This window comes from Lampris incognitus, chromosome 13 (genome assembly GCF_029633865.1).
Source record: "Lampris incognitus isolate fLamInc1 chromosome 13, fLamInc1.hap2, whole genome shotgun sequence".
In the NCBI taxonomy this organism is placed as follows: Eukaryota; Metazoa; Chordata; class Actinopteri; order Lampriformes; family Lampridae; genus Lampris; species Lampris incognitus.
The window spans coordinates 19,317,211-19,337,045 of record NC_079223.1 but is presented as its reverse complement, the minus strand read 5'-3'; the positions used below and the strand labels follow the sequence as shown (position 1 = coordinate 19,337,045).

Here is a 19,835-nt window from a genome sequence, read left to right as displayed (position 1 = left end):
AATGTTTTTTCTTTTTGAACCTCAGCTGATATCGAAGGTTCCTCTGCCACTAAAATCTTGGGGATATTTATCTTGTTTCATGGTTACCTTTTACAATTGCTAGGTTAGAATGGTGCTACAGTCACATAAGGGTTTCCAATGCAGGTGGGAAAATCATTGGCCTGAATATTTCAAGGGTGGGCATAGGCCACACATAGACACATAAGTTGGGAGAGGGGGACACATCTGTCATCTTCCACGCTCAGACTGCAGTGTGATCTCAAACAACAGATTGGAGGAAAGAAGGATTAAGGATTTTTTGTTTTGTTTTGTTTTGTCTGCAGTGTTGCTTAATGCATTAAATTGTGGCAAATAACATTAGCTACTATTCAGTATTTCCGGATTTGGTAACAGTCACTGTACAGTTTTTCAGCCAAGGGTAGCAGCCAGTGCCTCACACTATTAAGACAATGACTTTTCACTTTTCATGTTAATGACATGAATGCTAATCTGGTTTCTCTGGACTACAAAAAGTATGATTATAACTCTTGCACAGTATTCTGAGACAGGACATCATTTGATCTCTGAATAACACATTATTATGCATCTGATGCTGAGCGAGATACCTAAAAGTACATTTCTTGGAAGTAAGAAGTCTTGGGAAAAGCGTTGCATCTTGGCTGTCTCATCAAGGACAGTAAATTAGGCCTTGGCTTTTAATCAGCAACCCCTGGCCGACAGACACCCTGCCAGAGAGTAAGAACCAGCCTCCAGCTAAGATAAAATGGCAGACAATATATCAGTTGTGGTCCATAAGTTGTATTTTAAGATATATCATCATAACTGCATCATCATTTCTGATTATCAGGTGTAAAATGGATATATCTGCTCATTTCAGCCAATTTACATTCACATCCTGCATACTGAGAAACCAAAGTACCAAGAGACTGAATTACAGTGTCATCAAGGCGCAAAAGCTGCTGCTTCTAATGAACGTTAATGATAGCTTACTTAATTACACATGGAGGGAAATTTATTTCAACATGCTGTGAACAATTAAACACGACACGTGCAACTACTCTAGGTGCTGTCACCTTGTCCTAAACCCATTTTCCATAGATTAAGGAAAGAAGGGGGTTTTTTTTGGCACATACATTCAATTTAAGATCGATTTTCTCTTCCTGGGTCCTTGATCAAGACTGTGACATTAACAACATTAACACGATTGTGAAAATACACAGTTAAACCATCACAAGTACAACCACCATGTCCAGGACGGCGTTTTGTTTTGTTTTTTTACAGGACGGGTTGTGGCTTCTTCTTTCCACCTGATTGGTCGCGGATCGATGCACGTCCACGGAGCTCTGTTTGCCGCCGCGGGCGCGCGCTTTTGAGCATCATTTTGAGAGGAGGAGGAGGAGGAGGAGGAGAGAGCCCGAGAGAGAGCGTGAGAGAGAGAGAGCGAGAGACAGAGAGCCCGAGAGAGAGCGTGAGAGAGAGAGAGAGAGAGAGAGAGAGAGAGAGAGAGAGAGAGAGAGAGAGAGAGAGAGAGAGAGAGAGAGAGAGAGAGAGAGAGAGAGAGAGAGAGAGAGAGAGAGAGAGAGAGAGCTTCCAAGTCTGCATCGAAAGCTTGCCTCTTCCCTTTGCCAATGAATTATCCTCGCATTCCTATGTCTGCCGGTTGACATAGGGAACGCAAGGCGCAGGCTACCGGTTCTTCCAGGGATCAGGACCCGCTGTTCTCGGGCCGTTACGGTTTTCAGGTAAATGGTGAATGAGCGGCGTTGCTCGGTGTTGTCGTTACGGGCGACCTGTGTGATACAGACGATAGATGGGCTTGATTGTACGTACGGGTGCGGGCGTTTTGCGGTCGCCGTCCGCGGAGCTGCAACAACAACAGCGAATGAATGAAAGCGGCGGGCGGGCGGGCGGACGGGGGGTGGGGGGAAGCATGTGTAGCCTTATTTTGATCGCGGGGAGGTGAGATGACTTGGCCGTTTGTACAAGAGGCTGTTTAGTGTCGTGGATTAATCCTTGCAAGGCTGTCGTGCGGGTATCGTGAGGTTGAAGACGGCGTGATGAGCCTCTAACATGCGCACACTGTCCGGTATCTTTCCACCCGTCTTAACACGTTTCGACGGTGCCCCTTTGCACAAACGGATGAGCTGAAATGTAGACTTCATACACTGAGAGCCATTGTGTGATTTCTCTGCATACTAACCACATCGTCTTGCCCGTATTAACCTCCCAATTCAACCACAGTTCGCTACCGTGTATGTTATGGAGCTCGCCGCTGAATCCACCAATAACAACAACCGATGCAGGAGTAATCACTATTTCAGCTCTTGATTCCTGCACATATTGCATCCATTAAACGAATGAATGATAATATGTATAAAAAAAAGAAAGAAGCGTAAACATGTACTTGGTAACAGCCATTGCTTTTTCAGTTTGAAGTTTTGGCTTGTTCCTTGAGGTTAATGGGATTTGACAGGGCCCCTGTACCCATCTGATGTGGCAGTCTGCTTTTCACACCTTTATTTTAAAGCGTGCCCTTGCGAAGACCTTGTAAAACAATTGTGGCCAGCTCCAGAAATGCTGCATGTTCGTTCTATATGCAATGGTCAAATATGCTGAAATGCGATGTGGCCAAATCACATCCTCTTCATGGCAAGATAAGGGTAAGTCGAGTCTAGTTGCCTTTGTTCTGGTGTTCTGAGATGTCCCCTCTGTCCAAAATAGGAGCACCTGACATTTGCTGTGGCAGATTACCCTACTGGATCATGGCACAGACCAACAGTGTTGGGCAGGGAACCAATGGGGTAGCGGATGAGTCGCCCAACATGATAGTGTACAGAAAGGTGAGGTTGTCGATATTTGGTGTGTGTGTGTGTGGTGTGTGTGTGTGTGTGTGTGTGTGTGTGTGTGTGTGTGTGTGTGTGTGTGTGTGTGTGTGTGTGTGTGTGTGTGTGTGTGTGTGTGTGTGTGTGTGTGTGTGTGTGTGTGTGTGTGTGTGTGTGTGTGTGTGTGTGTGTGTGTGTGTGTGTGTGTGTGTGTGAAAATCTCAGTAACAGCCATTTATTTCAGCACTGGCAGAGCTATGGGGACTCTTGATGCTTTTGATGTCCATCAAGCCATGAGACAGTGTATCTGTAGCTTTTATGTATTTCCAAAAGAGCGTGGATGCTTGTATTGTTCATGACGCATACACAGAAGTGCAAAGACACACAAACACACACACACACTGACATCCACTGACACATGCTCATTATTGTGTCAATGCAGTATTTCTCTACTGTTAGGTCTTTTTTTTTCCATGAGCGAGAGAGGGGGGGGGGTGGGGGATGGTGGGAGTTTGGATGTGGGGGTAGGGTGAATTGCTCTGCCGCTGAGACACCTTAATACAGCTTTGCTCCTAGTGTCAAAACAGAGTAATGAAATAATACTCCGATACTCTGCAGGAAAAATAACAACTCTTATTTTTGTTTACTTTTCGAATGGCCAAATGTAAATTTATCCGGTGCCGCAAGAAATATATTGAAGACATCAGGGATGTGTGCACTGCTAATTTTTTTTTTCTGATTTGGGACAGGGCCTTTCATGTCCTTGAATGCAAAAACCCAATCTAAGGTTAGCAAACAAATTTGCCACTCTAAATATTGCATTAGCTAGCATCAAGAGACCCCACGTAGAAGCTGTTATTACCTTACAAATATTCAACACACACACACAAGGGTGTACATTTTGTATAAACCTCGGTATATGTTATGAATATTGTCTGCACATGAAAACACGTGCTTTGCTTAGTTTCCCTGCATATATTATATGAGTAAAGCATTGCTGGATTCTAACTTAATTGTGCATCCCAAAGTTGAATTACCATGTAATCTTCAGTTTCACACCGAAGCAGCGATAGCCGTAGGAGCCAAGATGATGACGGGCGATGTAATGTTCTACTTATCCATCACATGCACCGATGAAGTGATCCTTTTCTCATCTCGTTCGCGGAGGACTCTGGCACTGAGTTGATTTCTTCATTTCATTTTCCTCACCTTTTGGTAGACGCTCTCATTCCATCTTGTGACAGCTTGTGTTCGCCAGGAAGAGGATATGCTTAGCATGGTGTCATAGATAGCTTGTCTTTTATGGGGCGCACCCCATGTTGAGCAATATTGCTGTCAGTGTGTAATAAGATTTGCTGATAGTGACTCTCTGTTCCTGCGGTAGAAAGTAATGTTTGCTATTACTATGTCATAATCGTCGGTAGCCTCCTGCATCAATACCGTAGCCCAATAAGTGAGACTGTTTGTAAAAGGAAGCCAAATATCAAAGAGTAGTGGAGGTGGATACATCTGAACACATCTTTTTGAGTCCGTTCTTACTTGTTTGTTTCCTCTGCAGAGTTGCTGTGGTTGTTGTTGTTGTTGTTGTTGTTGTTGTTGTTGGTGGTGGTGGTGGTGGTGATGGGGGGTTGTGACAGTTTTTGATGTTACATGAGTTGCATCCCGTACAGGAGAGGAGGCCATATTGACTCGTGGTCTCTCTAGCTATTCAGTTGCATTTCATGTCTCTCCCGCTCCCCTGCGGTCGATCTTAAAATCCGGATTTTTTTCAGTCACGGCATGGAGGATCCGTAATGATTTCCATTCATGCAAATTAGCAGACACGTGCAGGGATTTTTACCTGGTTTCTTTCGGTCCGCGTTATAAGCCTCGGTAACAGAAAGCCGTTTTTTTGGGTTTTTTGTTTTGTTTTTTGTGTGTGTGTTTTTTTTTGCGTAACCTTAAATATATACCACACATAGCAACACAATTAAATAAGAAATCAGTGCATAATCTAACAGTAATTTCTCAGCTCTACCACTGTAAATAGAGCAGCACAGCCTCAGTTTTATCTCTTCGCCCCGTTCTGCAAGCATTCCCGTTGCAACTCGTCCGTTTCTTCCCTTGTTTCACCTCCTCACCACACATGCCACTGCTCAGCTCCACAAGATGACCCCCGTACACTTCAGTGGACAGGAAGATGTGGAAGTCAAGGAGGGTTGAAACACTTTTTTTCTCGAGTGGATTTCACTCAAATTGGAAAAGCACCGCGTAGCAGAGTGTGTTCGGCTAGCACGAGCGGGTGCCCCAAATGCTTTTCAGAGGCAGATGACTTGGCAGAGGCGTACGACTCACATCGATTTGGTTCCTCTAAGATGGGCTAAATTCTCAAGAGGAGGAGATGCACTTACAGTATACCCTGTGCACTGCAGTAACTAAAGGTGAATTTTCAAGTACTGTTACTCAAGACCCCTGCTCATGAATCCCATAAATGGTGTCTATCTATCATGGAGATGCTGCATAAAATGTTGAACTCGGTGAATTGGTTATTTACTCACTATTGTGAGATTCAGCTGCAGCTCTATATGAAGGCTTACATAATATGAGCAGAGGGAGTTTGACAAAAGAGGCCAGTGAATGGCAGTTTTTACAGTCCTCCCATTAAAATCATCACTCCCTAACTTTTTTTCCCCCTCCCTACTTAATGAAACGGGCCATTTAATGAAGCTAGGTTGAGGTGTTGACGTGATCGCTAGAAGTTTGTTTAAAGATGTGTGCACTTAAAGGTGTGCACTAAACTAGCCTGCAAGCATATTAACATGTATGCCAAAACTCACTCGGGACTTGCCCTCGTCTGATATGGAAATGCACAAATGAGTGTGCAGGCATCCCCCCCCAACACACACACACACACAACAAACAATTTTATAGCCTAAATCACTGACAACATTTTCTGACCTGAAAATGTTAACTAGCCTGCGCTGCTCACTGAGTAAAAACAATCATGTATGAACAAAGGAAATAACAATAGACAAATCAGAGCTGCTGTGATCCAAAGCAAAAATGACAATAACATGCATCTGGATAGCTATAGTCTGTGTCTACCTAATTACTTGTTTCGTATAGAACTTACGTACGTGATCCCTTCTCTCTCTTGCTGTCATGAGCGGTGTATGTAAAGCTCAGTGTAAATCATGCAGTGTGTGTTTATTCAGGCTTGCTCACATGTATCCTATGATTAATGCTGATATGTGTGTGCAATATCTATGTGTGGTGTGCGCGCGCGTGTGAGTGTGTATGTGCTGAATGTAGGACGAATGTTGCAAAGAGAGTATTGAATTTTTCATGCAGGCCAAAAACAGCTCTGGCAAAGCTCATAGTCACTCAGCATGAGGAGGGAACATCTTACTTCACCAGCCAGTGGGTACGCGCGGGCATGGTGTGTGTGTGTGTGTGTGTGTGTGTGTGTGTGTGTGTGTGTGTGTGTGTGTGTGTGTGTGTGTGTGCGTGCATGCACATATGTGTCGGTAGGGTAGGAAAGGGACAGAGACAGGAAGAATTAAAAGGAGACAGAGAATGATGGAGGGACACAGAGAGAGTACTTGCATCTATGGGGCAAGAGAGAAGACATAGAGACGACAGTAAGATTTCTTCATATCTAATTTCCCCCCAATCGCCTTTAAGCATAAATCCACCCTATGTCCGATTACATCTTTAATACCAGACAAACAGATCTTTAGCTTAAGCTAAGGCCTCAAGACTGTCACACAGGAAGTTCTGTTAAGCTCACCTTTAGACCGTTGTCGAGTCTTACTAGACCTGACAGCAGCGGTTTAGCTTCCTCCCTCTCAAATGGCATCGGTTTACAAATGTCCCCTCCAACTCTGCTCTAGGGGGATATTTTCCCTTTTTCCTGTACGTGAGACAACGCAAAACTCTTTTTGATTGAATTCTTCCCATTTGCTCGCCCTCCACATCTGTGCAGCTGGATCACCGAGCTTTACAAGCACCACATGATAATAATAATAATAATAATACACAAACCATAACATGTCATTTAATCCAACATGGACTCTCGGCTCCTGAGACGTCCGCTGATGATATCGTTTTGATCTCTTACAAATGCGATTCAAACCGTTTTTCTTTCTTCTTTTTTTGTGGACCCCCCCCCTTTTTTTCCCCCAATTGTGTCCGGCCAATTACCCTACTCTTCCGAGCTGTTCCGCTGCTCCACCCCCCTCTGCCGATCCGGGGAGGGCTGCAGACTACCACGTCTCCTCTGATACGTGTGGAGTTACCAGCCGCTTCTTTTCACCTGGCAGTGAGGATTGTCCTTGTTGCGACAGAAGGGTACCAGCAAGAGTTAAAGGGAAGGGTTACAAGATGGTTGTGAGACCAGCTATGTTATATGGTTTGGAGACAGTGGCACTGATGAAAAGACAGGAGGTGGAGCTGGAGGTGGCAGAGTTGAAGATGCTAAGATTTTCATTGGGAGTGATGAAGAAGGACAGGATTAGGAATGAGTATATTAGAGGGACAGCTCAGGTTGGACGATTTGGAGACAAAGCAAGAGAGGTTAGATTGAGATGGCTTGGACATGTGTGGAGGAGAGATGTTGGGTATATTGGGAGAAGGATGCTGAACATGGAGCTGCCAGGCAAGAGGAAAAGAGGAAGACCAAAGAGGTTTATGGATGTGGTGAGGGAGGACATGCAGGTGGCTGGTGTGACAGAGGAAGATGCAGAGGACAGGAAGAGATGGAAACGAATGATCCGCTGTGGCGACCCCTAACGGGAGCAGCCAAAAGAAGAAAAATAATTGAGGAGTTTCACCAGGGGGACGCAGCGCGTGGGAGGATCACGCTATTCCCCCCAGTTCCCCCTCCCCCCTGAACAGGCACCCCATCCAACCAGAGGAGGCGCTAGTGCAGCAACCAGGACACATACCCACATCCGGCTTCCCACCCACAGACACGGCCAATTGTGTCTGTAGAGACGACCAACCAAGCCAGAGGTAACACAGGGATTCGAACCGGCAATCCCCATGTTGGTAGGCCACGGAATAGTCCACCATGCCACCCAGATGCCCCAACTTATTTGTTTTACTTGATACTGGTAGAGTGATATACTTCATCCCTGTTGTTTCAAGGCACAGCAACAACTTCCAGAAAATTCCTCAAAGCATGTTAAACTGCATCAGAAATAGTTGAAACTATTTAACCACATTGATGGCAATATTCCTCTTGCCTTCAAGAAGAAAGAGAAATAACATTTTAAAACCAATTATGGTTTAATTACTTGTTAAGAATTAAATAATTACTTGTTTACGATGGGCATCCGGGTAGCGTAGTGGTCTATTCCGTTGCCCTTATTCCATCTACCAACACCGGGATCGCCAGTTCGAATCCCCATTTTACCTCCGGCTTGGTCGGGTGTTCCTACAGACACAATTGGCCATGTCTGCGGGTCGGAAGCTGGATGTGGGTGTGTGTCCTGGTCGTTGCACTAGCACTTCCTCTAGTTGGTCAGGGTACCTGTTCAGGGGCTAGGGGTAACTGGGGGGAATAGCGTGATCCTCCCACGTGCTACGTACTCCTGGTGAAACTCCTCACTGTCAGGTGAAAAGAAGCGGCTGGCGATGCCACATGCATCAGAGGAGGCATGTGGTAGTCTGCAGCCCTCCCCGGATTGGCAGAGGGGGTGGAGCAGTGACCTGGACGGCTCGGAAGAGTGGGTTAATTGGCCGGATACATCCATCCACCATTCTCCAAACTGCTTATCCTACTCAGAGTCGCAGGGATGCTGGAGACTATCCCAGCAGCCATTAGGCGGCAGGCGAGGAGAAATCCTGGACAGGCTGCCAGTCTATCACAGGGCCGACACATTCACACCTAGGGACAATTTAGCATGACCAATTCACCTGACCTACATGTCTTTGGACTGTGGGAGGAAACTAGAGCACCCAGAGGAAACCCACGCAGACACGGAGAGATGCAACCTCTACACAGAGGACGACCCAGGACAACCCCCAAGGTTGGACCACGCTGGGGCTCAAACCCAGGACCTTCTTGATGTGAGGTGACCACACTAACCACTGTGCCGCCGTGCTGCCTGTTGCCAGATACAGTTGGGGGAAAAAGGGGAAAATGAAAATTTTTTTTTGACTTGTTTACATGACTTTTACGAATATCCTATGTGGCCCATACTGTCAGTTGAGGTAACAGCCCACTCTTATTTGCATCCGAGCAGCCATGAGGCATCCAGTAGCTGTACTTTCAGCAACAAACTTAGCTTCTGTCTGTATATAGGCCTTGTTTATAGTTTTATAAATCTTTATTTTTTTGTGTGTTCACTTTTCCCTGAAATGAACATGTCACATATCGCCAGTGTTATTGTTATTTTCAGACTATTTTACATGCGAATGCTTACATGGCTGTCAATACAATGCATCTCTGGGGTGATTGGTCCCTTGTCAAACAGCAGAGAGATGACAATAGACGCCAATGAAGTCGAAGTATGGAGGGCTCTGCCACTGCCATTGCTCTTGCAAAAAAATGTGTTCTCTTTGTCTCCTTGTTTGTATAAACAGTGTTTTCTGTATCGCCGGCGGTAATGGATTGTCCATTCTGGTTGTTACTGGTATTTTTATGTGATGTTTCGATGGTTTTGCGGCACGATGATCAGCAGAAAATGGATTTTGAGAATTCACTCACTTATAATGATTAGCCTCTGAAACATCGGCATAAAAAAATGATAACGTGCCTGTCCCAGTGCTAAATGAATTGGTCACTGAAAGTATAAATCTTTGCAAAATCATCTAAAAAAAAAAATGGTACCAAGACTTGATTATTTTGCAAAATTTGAAACCTGTTGAGATGGTTAAGTTTAGCCGATGTTTGCATGGTTATAGTGGCTACCAGCTCAGAACAAGCCAATGTCGGCCGGGCCTTAGAGTACTCACAGGCCAGGGAACCATCTTAACCTCGCATAAAAATGGTAATAGATTCCAGCTGCCAAAGGCAAGGTCCTTTTATTTAATTCAAAGATAACAGTTATCAACATGCTTAGCACATTAAATTTGTGCTGTGGCATTTAGGTTTCCAGGAGAATAGCTTATCCTTTCCCCCTTATAAGTCATCCTCTCGGTGAGAAAATGACAGAGAGGAGCTGTGTCCTCTACACCGACGTAGAAGGATGTTGGAGGGCGAAAGCTGAGATTTGAACCATTTCCCCTCAGTGTGACTGAGTAGTAGACAAACAGAGATAACAGCCCGGGGCAAACTCATTAATGCATGCTATTGATTTGTTGATTGATTAAACACTTGTGTACAAGTGGTCATTTTGTTTGAACAGGATTTTCCTTCTCGTCTATATTGCTGCAACATAGTGGTAATACAGTATATCTCAATGACACTGAACTGCAGCCATTATAAACACACCAAGGCTTCACTTCTCTGACATGAAGCCAAGTTTAAAACCAAATGTAACTAAGAATGCTTGACCGGGGTGTTCTTTTCTTTTCGATCCCCCCCCCTTTCCCCCCCAGTTGTATCCGGCCAATTACCCCACTCTTCCGAGCCGTCCGGGTCACTGCTCCACCCCCTCTGCCGATCCGGGGAGGGCTGCAGACTACCACCTGCCTCCTCCGATACATGTGGAGTCGCCAACCGCTTCTTTTCACCTGAGGCGTTTCGCCAGGGGGACACAGCATGTGGGAGGATCACGCTATTCCCCCCAGTTCCCTCCTCCCCCCGAACAGGCACCCCAACCGACCAGAGGAGGCGCTAGTGTAGCGACCAGAACACATACCCACATCTGGCTTACCACCCGCAGACACGGCCAGTTATGTCTGTAGGGACGCCCGACCAAGCCGGAGGTAACACGGGGATTCGAACCGGCGATCCCTGTGTTGGTAGGCAATGGAATAGACTGCTACGCTATCCGGATGCCCTGCCAGGGTGTATTTTATAGAAAAGGGCTAATCTGTGTCTCTGTAACCTACCTTAAATCAGGCAAACCCGTGATCGCTACATTTCCAAATCGTTATCAGTCACTTGGTGTAAACGAGCGAATACATTTTTAGCCTGTCTTAGTTAAGAGCCACAGATTAAAGGGCTCTGAAATTGCCTGTCCTCCTCCAATCTGCAATCAGAAGATCAGTGCAGCGGAGACAGAGAAAAAGAAATGGGGTTTGAGAGCGATAGAGGGAGGGAGAGAGAGAGAGGGGGGGTGATCTATAATTGCCAGATCAGAAAGAGATGTTTGTGAAGTGAGGCTCTTTGTGAGTCAGTTTGCCAGCAGGGCAATTTCTGCTCTTGTGTATGAAAACATGCATGTTCGTTTGAACACAATAGAGATGAGAGAAAGTGTGGGTGTTTGGCAAGCTCTGGTGGATAGAAAATTGGCATTTAAATCTGTGTGTTTCTCAAAGTCATCTATTCCGCTTTTGTACACCCGACGTCGATACCTAAGCACCAATTAGAGGAATTGGTGGTTTATGACACGTAAATTAGGCAATAGTCGATAAGCTCTGGTTAGGCGAGACTGTGACCACACTGTGTGACGATGAAACCATGCTGTTGTGCTGTGCCCTGTCATGTAGAAACACACCACATGGCTCCAGTTGTCACAAATAGACGTGTCGTCTATTTTTATGAAATCCGTTCAAGCAGGCTTAGCATTATCTGACGAAAACATCTGCTTTAAGTGGGCATTAAAGATGGAAGAGCAAGAGTAAAGAGGGAGGAAGACACTGGGGGACATGGTTCAGGTGTGATATTATACTAGGCAGCTGGTGCAGATGCATGCTTGCAAAAACCGGAATTTAAACTGCTTCACCATCTGTGGGCTCAGCTGAATAGTACATTAAAATGTCCCTATCTGCAATAATTTGGCAGATGGTCACAACCAGTGCCGATTGATCTTTCCTCAACTGAGGCCCGTGGGTACACCTCGTACATATTTTTAGTTGGAGCTTTAGCCCAACCTGGGGCTGGGAGGCAAATGGGTAGCAAATGACAATTCTAGCAACAACAAGTGTTTTGTTTTCGGTAATAATAGTAGTTGAAATAAAAGTCCAGAGCTCATTATGTTTATTTTCCTTCTTCCCAGTGTTCTGCAATCACGGAAAAAAAAACAAAACAGTACTTTGTACCCTGAACCTTTTGAGTTTCCACAATTGTCAAGTTCCCATCGATAAACATAAAGATGCAGACAAAAACAAAAAAAAATGCTCTTAAACATAAACTGTAGGGCATCGGGGTGGCATGGCTGTCTATTGTGTTGCCTACCAACACGGGGATCTCCGTATCGAATCCCCGTGTTACCTCTGGCTTGTTCGGGCATCCCTACAGACACAATTGGCCATGGCTGCAGGTGGGAGGCCGGATGTGGGCGTGGGTGTGTGTCCTGGTTGCTGCACTAGCGCCTCCTCTGGTCAGTAGGGATGCCTGTTTGGGGGGGAGGGGGAACTGGGGGGGAATAGCGCTGCATCCCCCTGGCAAAACTCCTCACTGTCAGGTGAAAAGAAGTGGCTGGCGACGCCACATGTATCGGAGGAGATGTGGTTGTCTGCAGCCTTTCCCAGATCAGCAGAAGGAGTGGAGCAGTGACCGGGATGGCTTGGAAAATAGGGTAATTGGCCAAGTACAATTGGGGAGAAAAGGAGGGACCCCCCCCCCCAAAAAAAAACAACTCATAAACTACAGCTCGCACCAGCAATGTTATGCACACAAACACAGCTTACAGGAACCCGTTAAGATGGAACAATTCTGATTTTAAAGCTGGCTCGCTGAAAAGGTGGGTGAAGCTTGCAACTGTTTAAACACATTATTCAAGCACAGGCAAACAATATACTAGAATTCACCATGAGGAAAATTTTGGCAGTTTTGATTCAAACCAAACCAGCACCTGTCACCGGGGAAATTCAGGATTGTGCTTACCAGAAATGGGGGCTTTCTTGAATCAGATATTCCATTCATCCATCCGTTATCTATACCCACTTATGCTGATCAGGCTCATGATGGGTGCTGGCACCTATCCCAGCATCCATTGGATGCAAGGTAGGATCAATCTCAGGTGGACAGGGTGCCAGTCCTTCGTAGGGTGAACATATCCATACAACCACCCAATGTAGTCTCTCCGAGTCACCTAACCTGCATGTCTTTTGGCTGTGGGAGGACACTAGATTACCTGCAGGAAACTCACGCAAACACGGGGAGAACATGCCAACTCCCCAGAGGAGGGACCAGGGCTGAGAATTGAACCCAGGACCTTTTTTATTATCAGATATTGAGTACATCTCATATGTATATGAAAACGTGCCCCATGAAATCTCTAGCTATAGAAGCCAGTTCAATGGGAAACAGACCGAAGCTGAAGTGAGTAACGTCATATTAAAAGATTTGAAACTCGACATCATTAAGAGATTCTTGATATTTTTGGTGCTCGTGCAAAGCCTGCGAAAAACTATTTTAGCTCATCAGACTTGGCACCCTCCCTTCTCCATGCAGTCTATAGTGTTGTCTGTTAGTGTTATATAAAGAGCTAAGGAAGCCTGGGCATTAAGAGAGGCTGGCTCAGCACTCACCACAGTCATTTAATTACAATTCAACATCTAATGTGAGATTAGAGGAGAACCCTGGTTTCGGCCTGGACTGATTGAAGCCTCTGTCTTCGCGTTTCTCCAGTGTGACCATTTTAATGAGGACTGAGATAGTCAGTAGATAGATCATAGATAGCTAGGCAGGCAGACAGACAGACAGACAGACAGATAGACAGATAGATAGATAGATTCCACATCTCTCATCTGAAGTGCTCCTCTGTGAATTTATGTGTGCCTTGTTCGCTGTTATTTGTCAGCCTATTTGTATTACAGTGCATTTAACTGCTGTTGGTGTTTTTGTATAGGCTCCTTTAATATGTGAGCTTGGGACTAGAAAGGGTGGGCAATCAGGTGACCGTCCTCTTAGTAATATCTCTGGATAGGCCGTTAATTCATCGAGTCCAATACTATAGACTTTATAGAGTCACAATAGAGTGTGATATTACACTATATGTTTTACAATCACAGTCACTGATAGATGTCAGATAGATATTATTAATATAATAATAATAATAATAATAATATTAATAATAATAAAAATTAATGAATAAATATAATATAATCTGAGTTTGTATAGTGCCCCTCATCTGCAGTCAGATCTCAAACAGACGACAGAAGACAACAGATAAAATACTTTAGTAAAAGAAATAAAACTTGGCATGTCCGCGTCTCTTATCTAGAGTGCTTTGCTGTAAGTTTGCCTGTGCCTCATTTGCTGATATTTTTTGGAGTCTGTTTGTGTGGCAGTGCTTTTTATTGTTGTTCTGATTTTGATCATTTGAATTTGTTGTGTAGATTTCTTCAGTCTGTTAGCTTGGTACATGAAAGGGTTGCGATGAGTACTCAACCCCACCCACTAAAGGCTCCGAATAAGATTTTAATTAGTCAAAACCCAGCTGCCTATATGAGCCAACAATAACCGAGCACCGGTAGCATTTCTATTGCTACTCGGCACACTATTTTACACTATTTTTCAACATGAGGTCACTATAATAGCAGCCTCGTTGTGCTAAAAGTCGTCACACAAGACTCATCACTCAAACACACAGGGAGTCTACCCACAGCAGTCCACCGAAGGAGACATGGAAACCTGTGGTGTAGCCATGGGTCGACTTGGGTGGGCCTAGGCCCACCCACTTTGGAAGCCAGGCACTCACACTCAAAGAGCTTGGATTTTTGGGCTAAGTAGGCTCACTAGAAAGATAGATAGATAGATAGATAGATAGATAGATAGATAGATAGATAGATAGATAGATAGGTAGATAGATAGATAGATAGATAGATAGATAGATAGATAGATAGATAGATAGATAGATAGATAGATAGATAGATAGATAGATAGATAGATAGATAGATAGATAGATAGATAGATAGATAGATAGATAGATAGATAGATAGATAGATAGATAGATAGATAGATAGATAGATAGATAGATAGATAGATAGATAGATAGATAGATAGATAGATAGATAGACAGAAACGGATTGATAGATATCGATGACTATCTCACTCAACTTCACTGCATCTCTCTGCATTCACCTTACGGCAAAGATGTGTGTCTGTGCAAAGTATCTATGTGTCCTTGTTCTTATTTGCATCTCACTCCCTCCATTTTTTTCTCTCCTCTGCCCTCTCCCATCCCACTACCGCCATAGCACACCATCTGCATCTCAGCTGTCCTCAGTCTCTATTACACTCTCTAATGCTAGTATCTCTCCTGTGTATCTGTTTCTGAATCCAGCCTGAGGGATGGGTGGTGTTTCTGGAGTGGGGCCTGTTTCTTCTCCTCCCTTCTACCTCTCTCTGCCCGCTCCACCTGTCTGTCTATATGTCTGGACATGTCAGAGGTTCCGGTCCGCTCACTCGTTTAATGACCAAGTCATCTAGCCTGCCTGTCTGTCATCTCCCAGACACATTCTCTTTACTAGCTCCTGCCATCTCCAGCATCATTTACCGTTAGCCCAAACACAGTAATTGCTCATCTTACACTGTACATTACAGGTGGATGAATACCAAGACACTCGGTAAGATAGCATTTATATGCATTTAGTTTGTGTTGCGCAATGAGACATAACACAAAAATGAAGAAGGCATGAAATTTGTAGGAAATTGGGGCAATTTATTGAGACAGTCTGGGTAAGGACAATGAATGTTAGAGGTTAAATCGAATTCTATATCTTTGTATATAGGAGCTAGTGTGACAAAGATATGTGTGGATGGATATGTGTTACGCACCTATTAACGAATCATGTGATGAACAAGACTCAGAGTTGGTGCTAATGGAAAATTACATTAAGCAATATTGTATAATTGGTTAAGATTAATGTGCTAATTCTGCAAATAAACAGTTCCAGATCAATTCACTTGATGCCAAACAGTTAAGTTTTTCAGAGGTTTGTGCTTCTAAAATACAAAATCACTCATTAGTCTGGGCCAGGGAGGGGATTCTGCCAAGACTCTGCCAAGAAAGAAAAAAAAAGAGGAATTAATGCATTTATCATAAACGACCATATTTCACAGCAGCACTTAATCGTTGCTATAGCTGAAACCGCCTATAAACATCAATAGCCTTCAAATGTAAAGCGAAGCAGGAGTCTTGTTAGCTTCCTTGCAGGGTATTTAATTCATTACTTCCCCCTGTATTTTGGTGTATTTGGGAGGCTTGATGCAAGAATGTGTTAAACTGCTTCTGGGAGACATCAATTCACTTTATCGCCAATTATTTTGCTTCTTCTCTCTCTCTCTCTCTCTCTCTCTCTCTCTCTCTCTCTCTCTCTCTCTCTCTCTCTCTCTCTCTCTCTCTCTCTCTCTCTCTCTCTCTCTCTTTGTCTGTTTGTCTAGGCCAGTGAACTCTTTTCTGTGCGCCTCTTAGTCTGGCGTTTACACCTCCTCATTCTCCATCTCATTGTCTCTCCCACGTTCCCTCTCTCCCTGTCCCTCTCACTTTCCCCTCCCAGCCTCATGCCCTCTTTTGTTCAGTTCCTCTCTTTGATGTCTCACACACACTCCCAATACCGCACCAGCTTTTGCTCTGCCTATGTCTCTCTCTCTCTCTCCCTCTCTATCTATCTATTCCCAGCTCTCTGCCATGCACACACACACATGCATGCACGCATGCATACACACACACACATATGAGCATGCATGTGTGCACATACACACGCACTGATGTCTAATGTACACTCTCACACACACACACACACACACACACACACATGCCTCTACATCCCTCTGGTGTGTAATGCGTTGCCAGCCAAGCATCCAACCCGCTCTCCTTATCCCACCCCTATCATCCCTCTCGTCTCTTTGAAGTTGTCAAAGCCCTAGTCGGAGCCCATGCCACTCTAGTCAGGGCTTTTATCCTTACACAGAGAAAGAGAGCAATGTATTAAGGTTCTGCCAAAGCACAATCATCTCTCCTCCAGTGAGAAGTGTTGATTCACTCGTGACTCATGGCTTTACTGGGCACGCTCGAAACAAGCAGCAGTTGGCTATGGCGTTTTACACCCAAATTGACTGGCCGGATGGTCCCCCTGCAGCTCTGTGCATCTCCCATGAGGTGTTTTCTCAAATGCAGTCATATCTTTGGCATGAGACTTTGATAGTTGATTGCCACAGTGCAACCCCACACCACCAAAATAACCAAAGTCAGGCGGCAGTTGTACCAAAGGGTGCATTTAAGTATGCTTCAAATTTGTCGGACTGAAACGGAAATGTCTTTTTTAATGCAGCGCAGTCGTTTGGTCTTCACTGAGGCAGACAAGACATGTTGCTCATGTGGTTGCGGTGCTTAGAGCTGCTTCTACCTGCAGCCTACTCAGCCTACCGAGGCTCACAGCCTCACACTATTAGTTCAGCTTAACAAGCACCGCTATCAGTGGCTCAGCATATGCTGGTCAAACCCAGGCCACCATTTTGAGTCTACCTGCTCCTGCTTTATTATGGTCAGGACCGCCCTCGGTGTTTCCCCTCTCGGGCACAGCTCCAGGCAAGGGCCATGGTCCCCGGGCCCACCGGACGCAGCAGACCAGGCTCCCCCAGCCGATCCAGCGCCAGCCCTCCCAGCCAGACACCCTCGACACGCCTCCCCGCACTCCACATGATGACACCAAAAACACCACAGTCAACGCCAGGCGAGGCCGTTGCCAGGTGGAACCTCCGGTCCACATGGGCCAGCAGCCAGCTCAGCCTGCCCCGCTTCCACGTCCTCTCAGAACAGACTGTCAGACAGTCCTGTCAGGTCTTATGCAGTTTATTGGGGAGAATATGGTAAAAACACTGCCGGGGTAAGAGAGCGAAGTTTGCTTTTCACTCAGGGGACACTGAGGATCCAACTATTTCAGTTTCACTTTCCTGCTTCCAAAATCTTTATATCAGCCACTGATGCTTTAGCAAACTATGTGCGATGACATGGTTCCATTAAGGCTGATTCCAAGTACTTGAAAGAAGGGCATTTTGTTGTTCGTCTAAATTATGTTCTGAGTTTCGGGAAAATTGGCATCACTCATCGAATGAAAACGCGCCCCTCTGTTCCAACTTTGTGAACAAAGTTGTGTGATTAATCACAGCGGTATGAGGAGAATTGCTGATTTGCTTGGTGACAAGTTGGGGTGACCTTTTTCTCGACTGCGTGGAGCCCAGGATGCTGTATATGCGCTATTCAAGAAAAGAAGTTCTTAACACACCCTGAGAGAAATATGCCGTCTCATTGCTTTGGAGGAAATATCTTTGACATAATTTCCCTCATGGTAAGGCTGAGATTTTGTCTCCTGGTAACTAACTGAGACATGACATGCCTATGGATAATGGTGTCTGGCGCGGCTGCGCTTTCTCTGTCCTGCCTTCTCCTTCACTCACCTCCTCCCTTATTTCTGCCATGGTGACTGATGGCATTCCCATGACAACCACACCGGCAGTCCGTCATACGCCACTATCTCTGTCACTTCAACAGCAAGTCTAATACATCCCTGGCCAGAAGAGTAACTGAACACTGAGTATGTTTCCGTGTGTGTGTGTGTGTGTGTGTGTGTGTGTGTGTGTGTGTGTGTGTGTGTGTGTGTGTGTGTGTGTGTGTGTGTGTGTGTGTGTGTGTGTGTGTGTGTGTGTGTGTGTGTGTGTGTGTGTGTGTGTGTGTGTGTTTGTGTTCATATCTGTGTGTTTGTGTGTGCTATTTCTGCATTATTTTGGGGTGTATCTTTGAGTCTATGGGCACATTTACAACGAAGGGGCTCTTCTTAAAGACAGCCTGCAGTGCAGTGCCTCAGTTCTGGTAGACACAGTGTTTTCTTATCTATCTGGCAGTAAAGCACAAATGCACAAATCAAATTCACTATCTTTTTTTTTTTGCCTTTAGGTTGATGACTAGACATGGCTAACAGCCTTTTCAATGCTCATATAGAGCCTTAACCCAGACCATCTGGACATTTATATTGCTCTTTTTTATTCCTTGTACATGACGTCTTTGCTGGAGAAAGGATAAAATGTATTATCCAAGCTGGGTAATGGATGCTTACAAGCTGGTGCAGAGTAAAAAAAAAACAAGGTCGATTTTAACAATGCATTAGGATATGGTGGGAAGGGTCTATCTATCCCCTGCTACACGCCGATTGGATTTCTTAAGGCTAGCTCGCCTTGCCTTTGATGGCAGCTGAGTACTTCGTGTTCTTCCTTGATATTGTGTTGGTGTAAGTCGGGGCGAAGGAAGGATGTGTCAGGTTCAAGATGGATGCTAGCACGTGCTGGCAAAATGTAACCCCATCAAGGTGTCCTGAACCAATTACGAAAATGGAGGACAAACTTGGACATCACGCTTTTTTATCTCCCTTAATTTTTTTTCTTTTTTGCGGCACCTTGATCTATCAAATTTGGCTGATCTGACAAGCTGACAACCTTGTCCTTAATACGCTGAGTAACTTTACACTGTACGATGCATCTTCCCTTAGTTGGACTTCGAAGCAACTGATAGTTCACCTTCAGTAGAAAACTTGTTGATGGAAGAATATCTTTTCTTTCTTTTTTTTACTACTACTTTTTATTAATCCCCGTGGGGTAATTCTGTCACTGCGTTTATAACCTGTCCTAGCTGTGTAGCTAGGAGCAGTGGGCAGCCACCGTGCAGCCCCCGGGGACCAACTCCAGTTCGTCTTGCCATGCCTCGGTCAGGGGCACAGACAGAGGACTATTAACCCTAACACGCATGTCTTTTTTTCCGATGGTGGGGGGGGGGACTGGAGCAAAACCCACTGCAGACATGGAGAGAACATGCAAACTCCACATAGAGGGCGACCTGGGATGACCCCCAAGGTTAGACAATTCCGGGGGTTGAACCCAGGACCTTCTTGCTGTGAGGCGACAGCGCTAACCACTGGGCCGTCGTGCCAGTTTCAGTTATTCATGCTTTGTAAGGGATACAGTAGCCATCTATGTATATT

At 45.1% G+C, this 19,835-nt stretch overlaps 1 protein-coding gene across 1 annotated transcript in view; it reads left to right on the top strand.

Annotated features, from left to right (window-relative positions):
* Positions 1–2,762: 2,762 nt before the first annotated feature.
* Positions 2,763–19,835, top strand: part of rgs7a (regulator of G protein signaling 7a) — an 85,251-nt gene continuing 68,178 nt past the window's right edge. Inside the window, 1 exon segment of the mRNA XM_056291374.1 lies at positions 2,763–2,840. Within this exon segment, the coding sequence (XP_056147349.1) occupies positions 2,763–2,840 (78 nt within the window).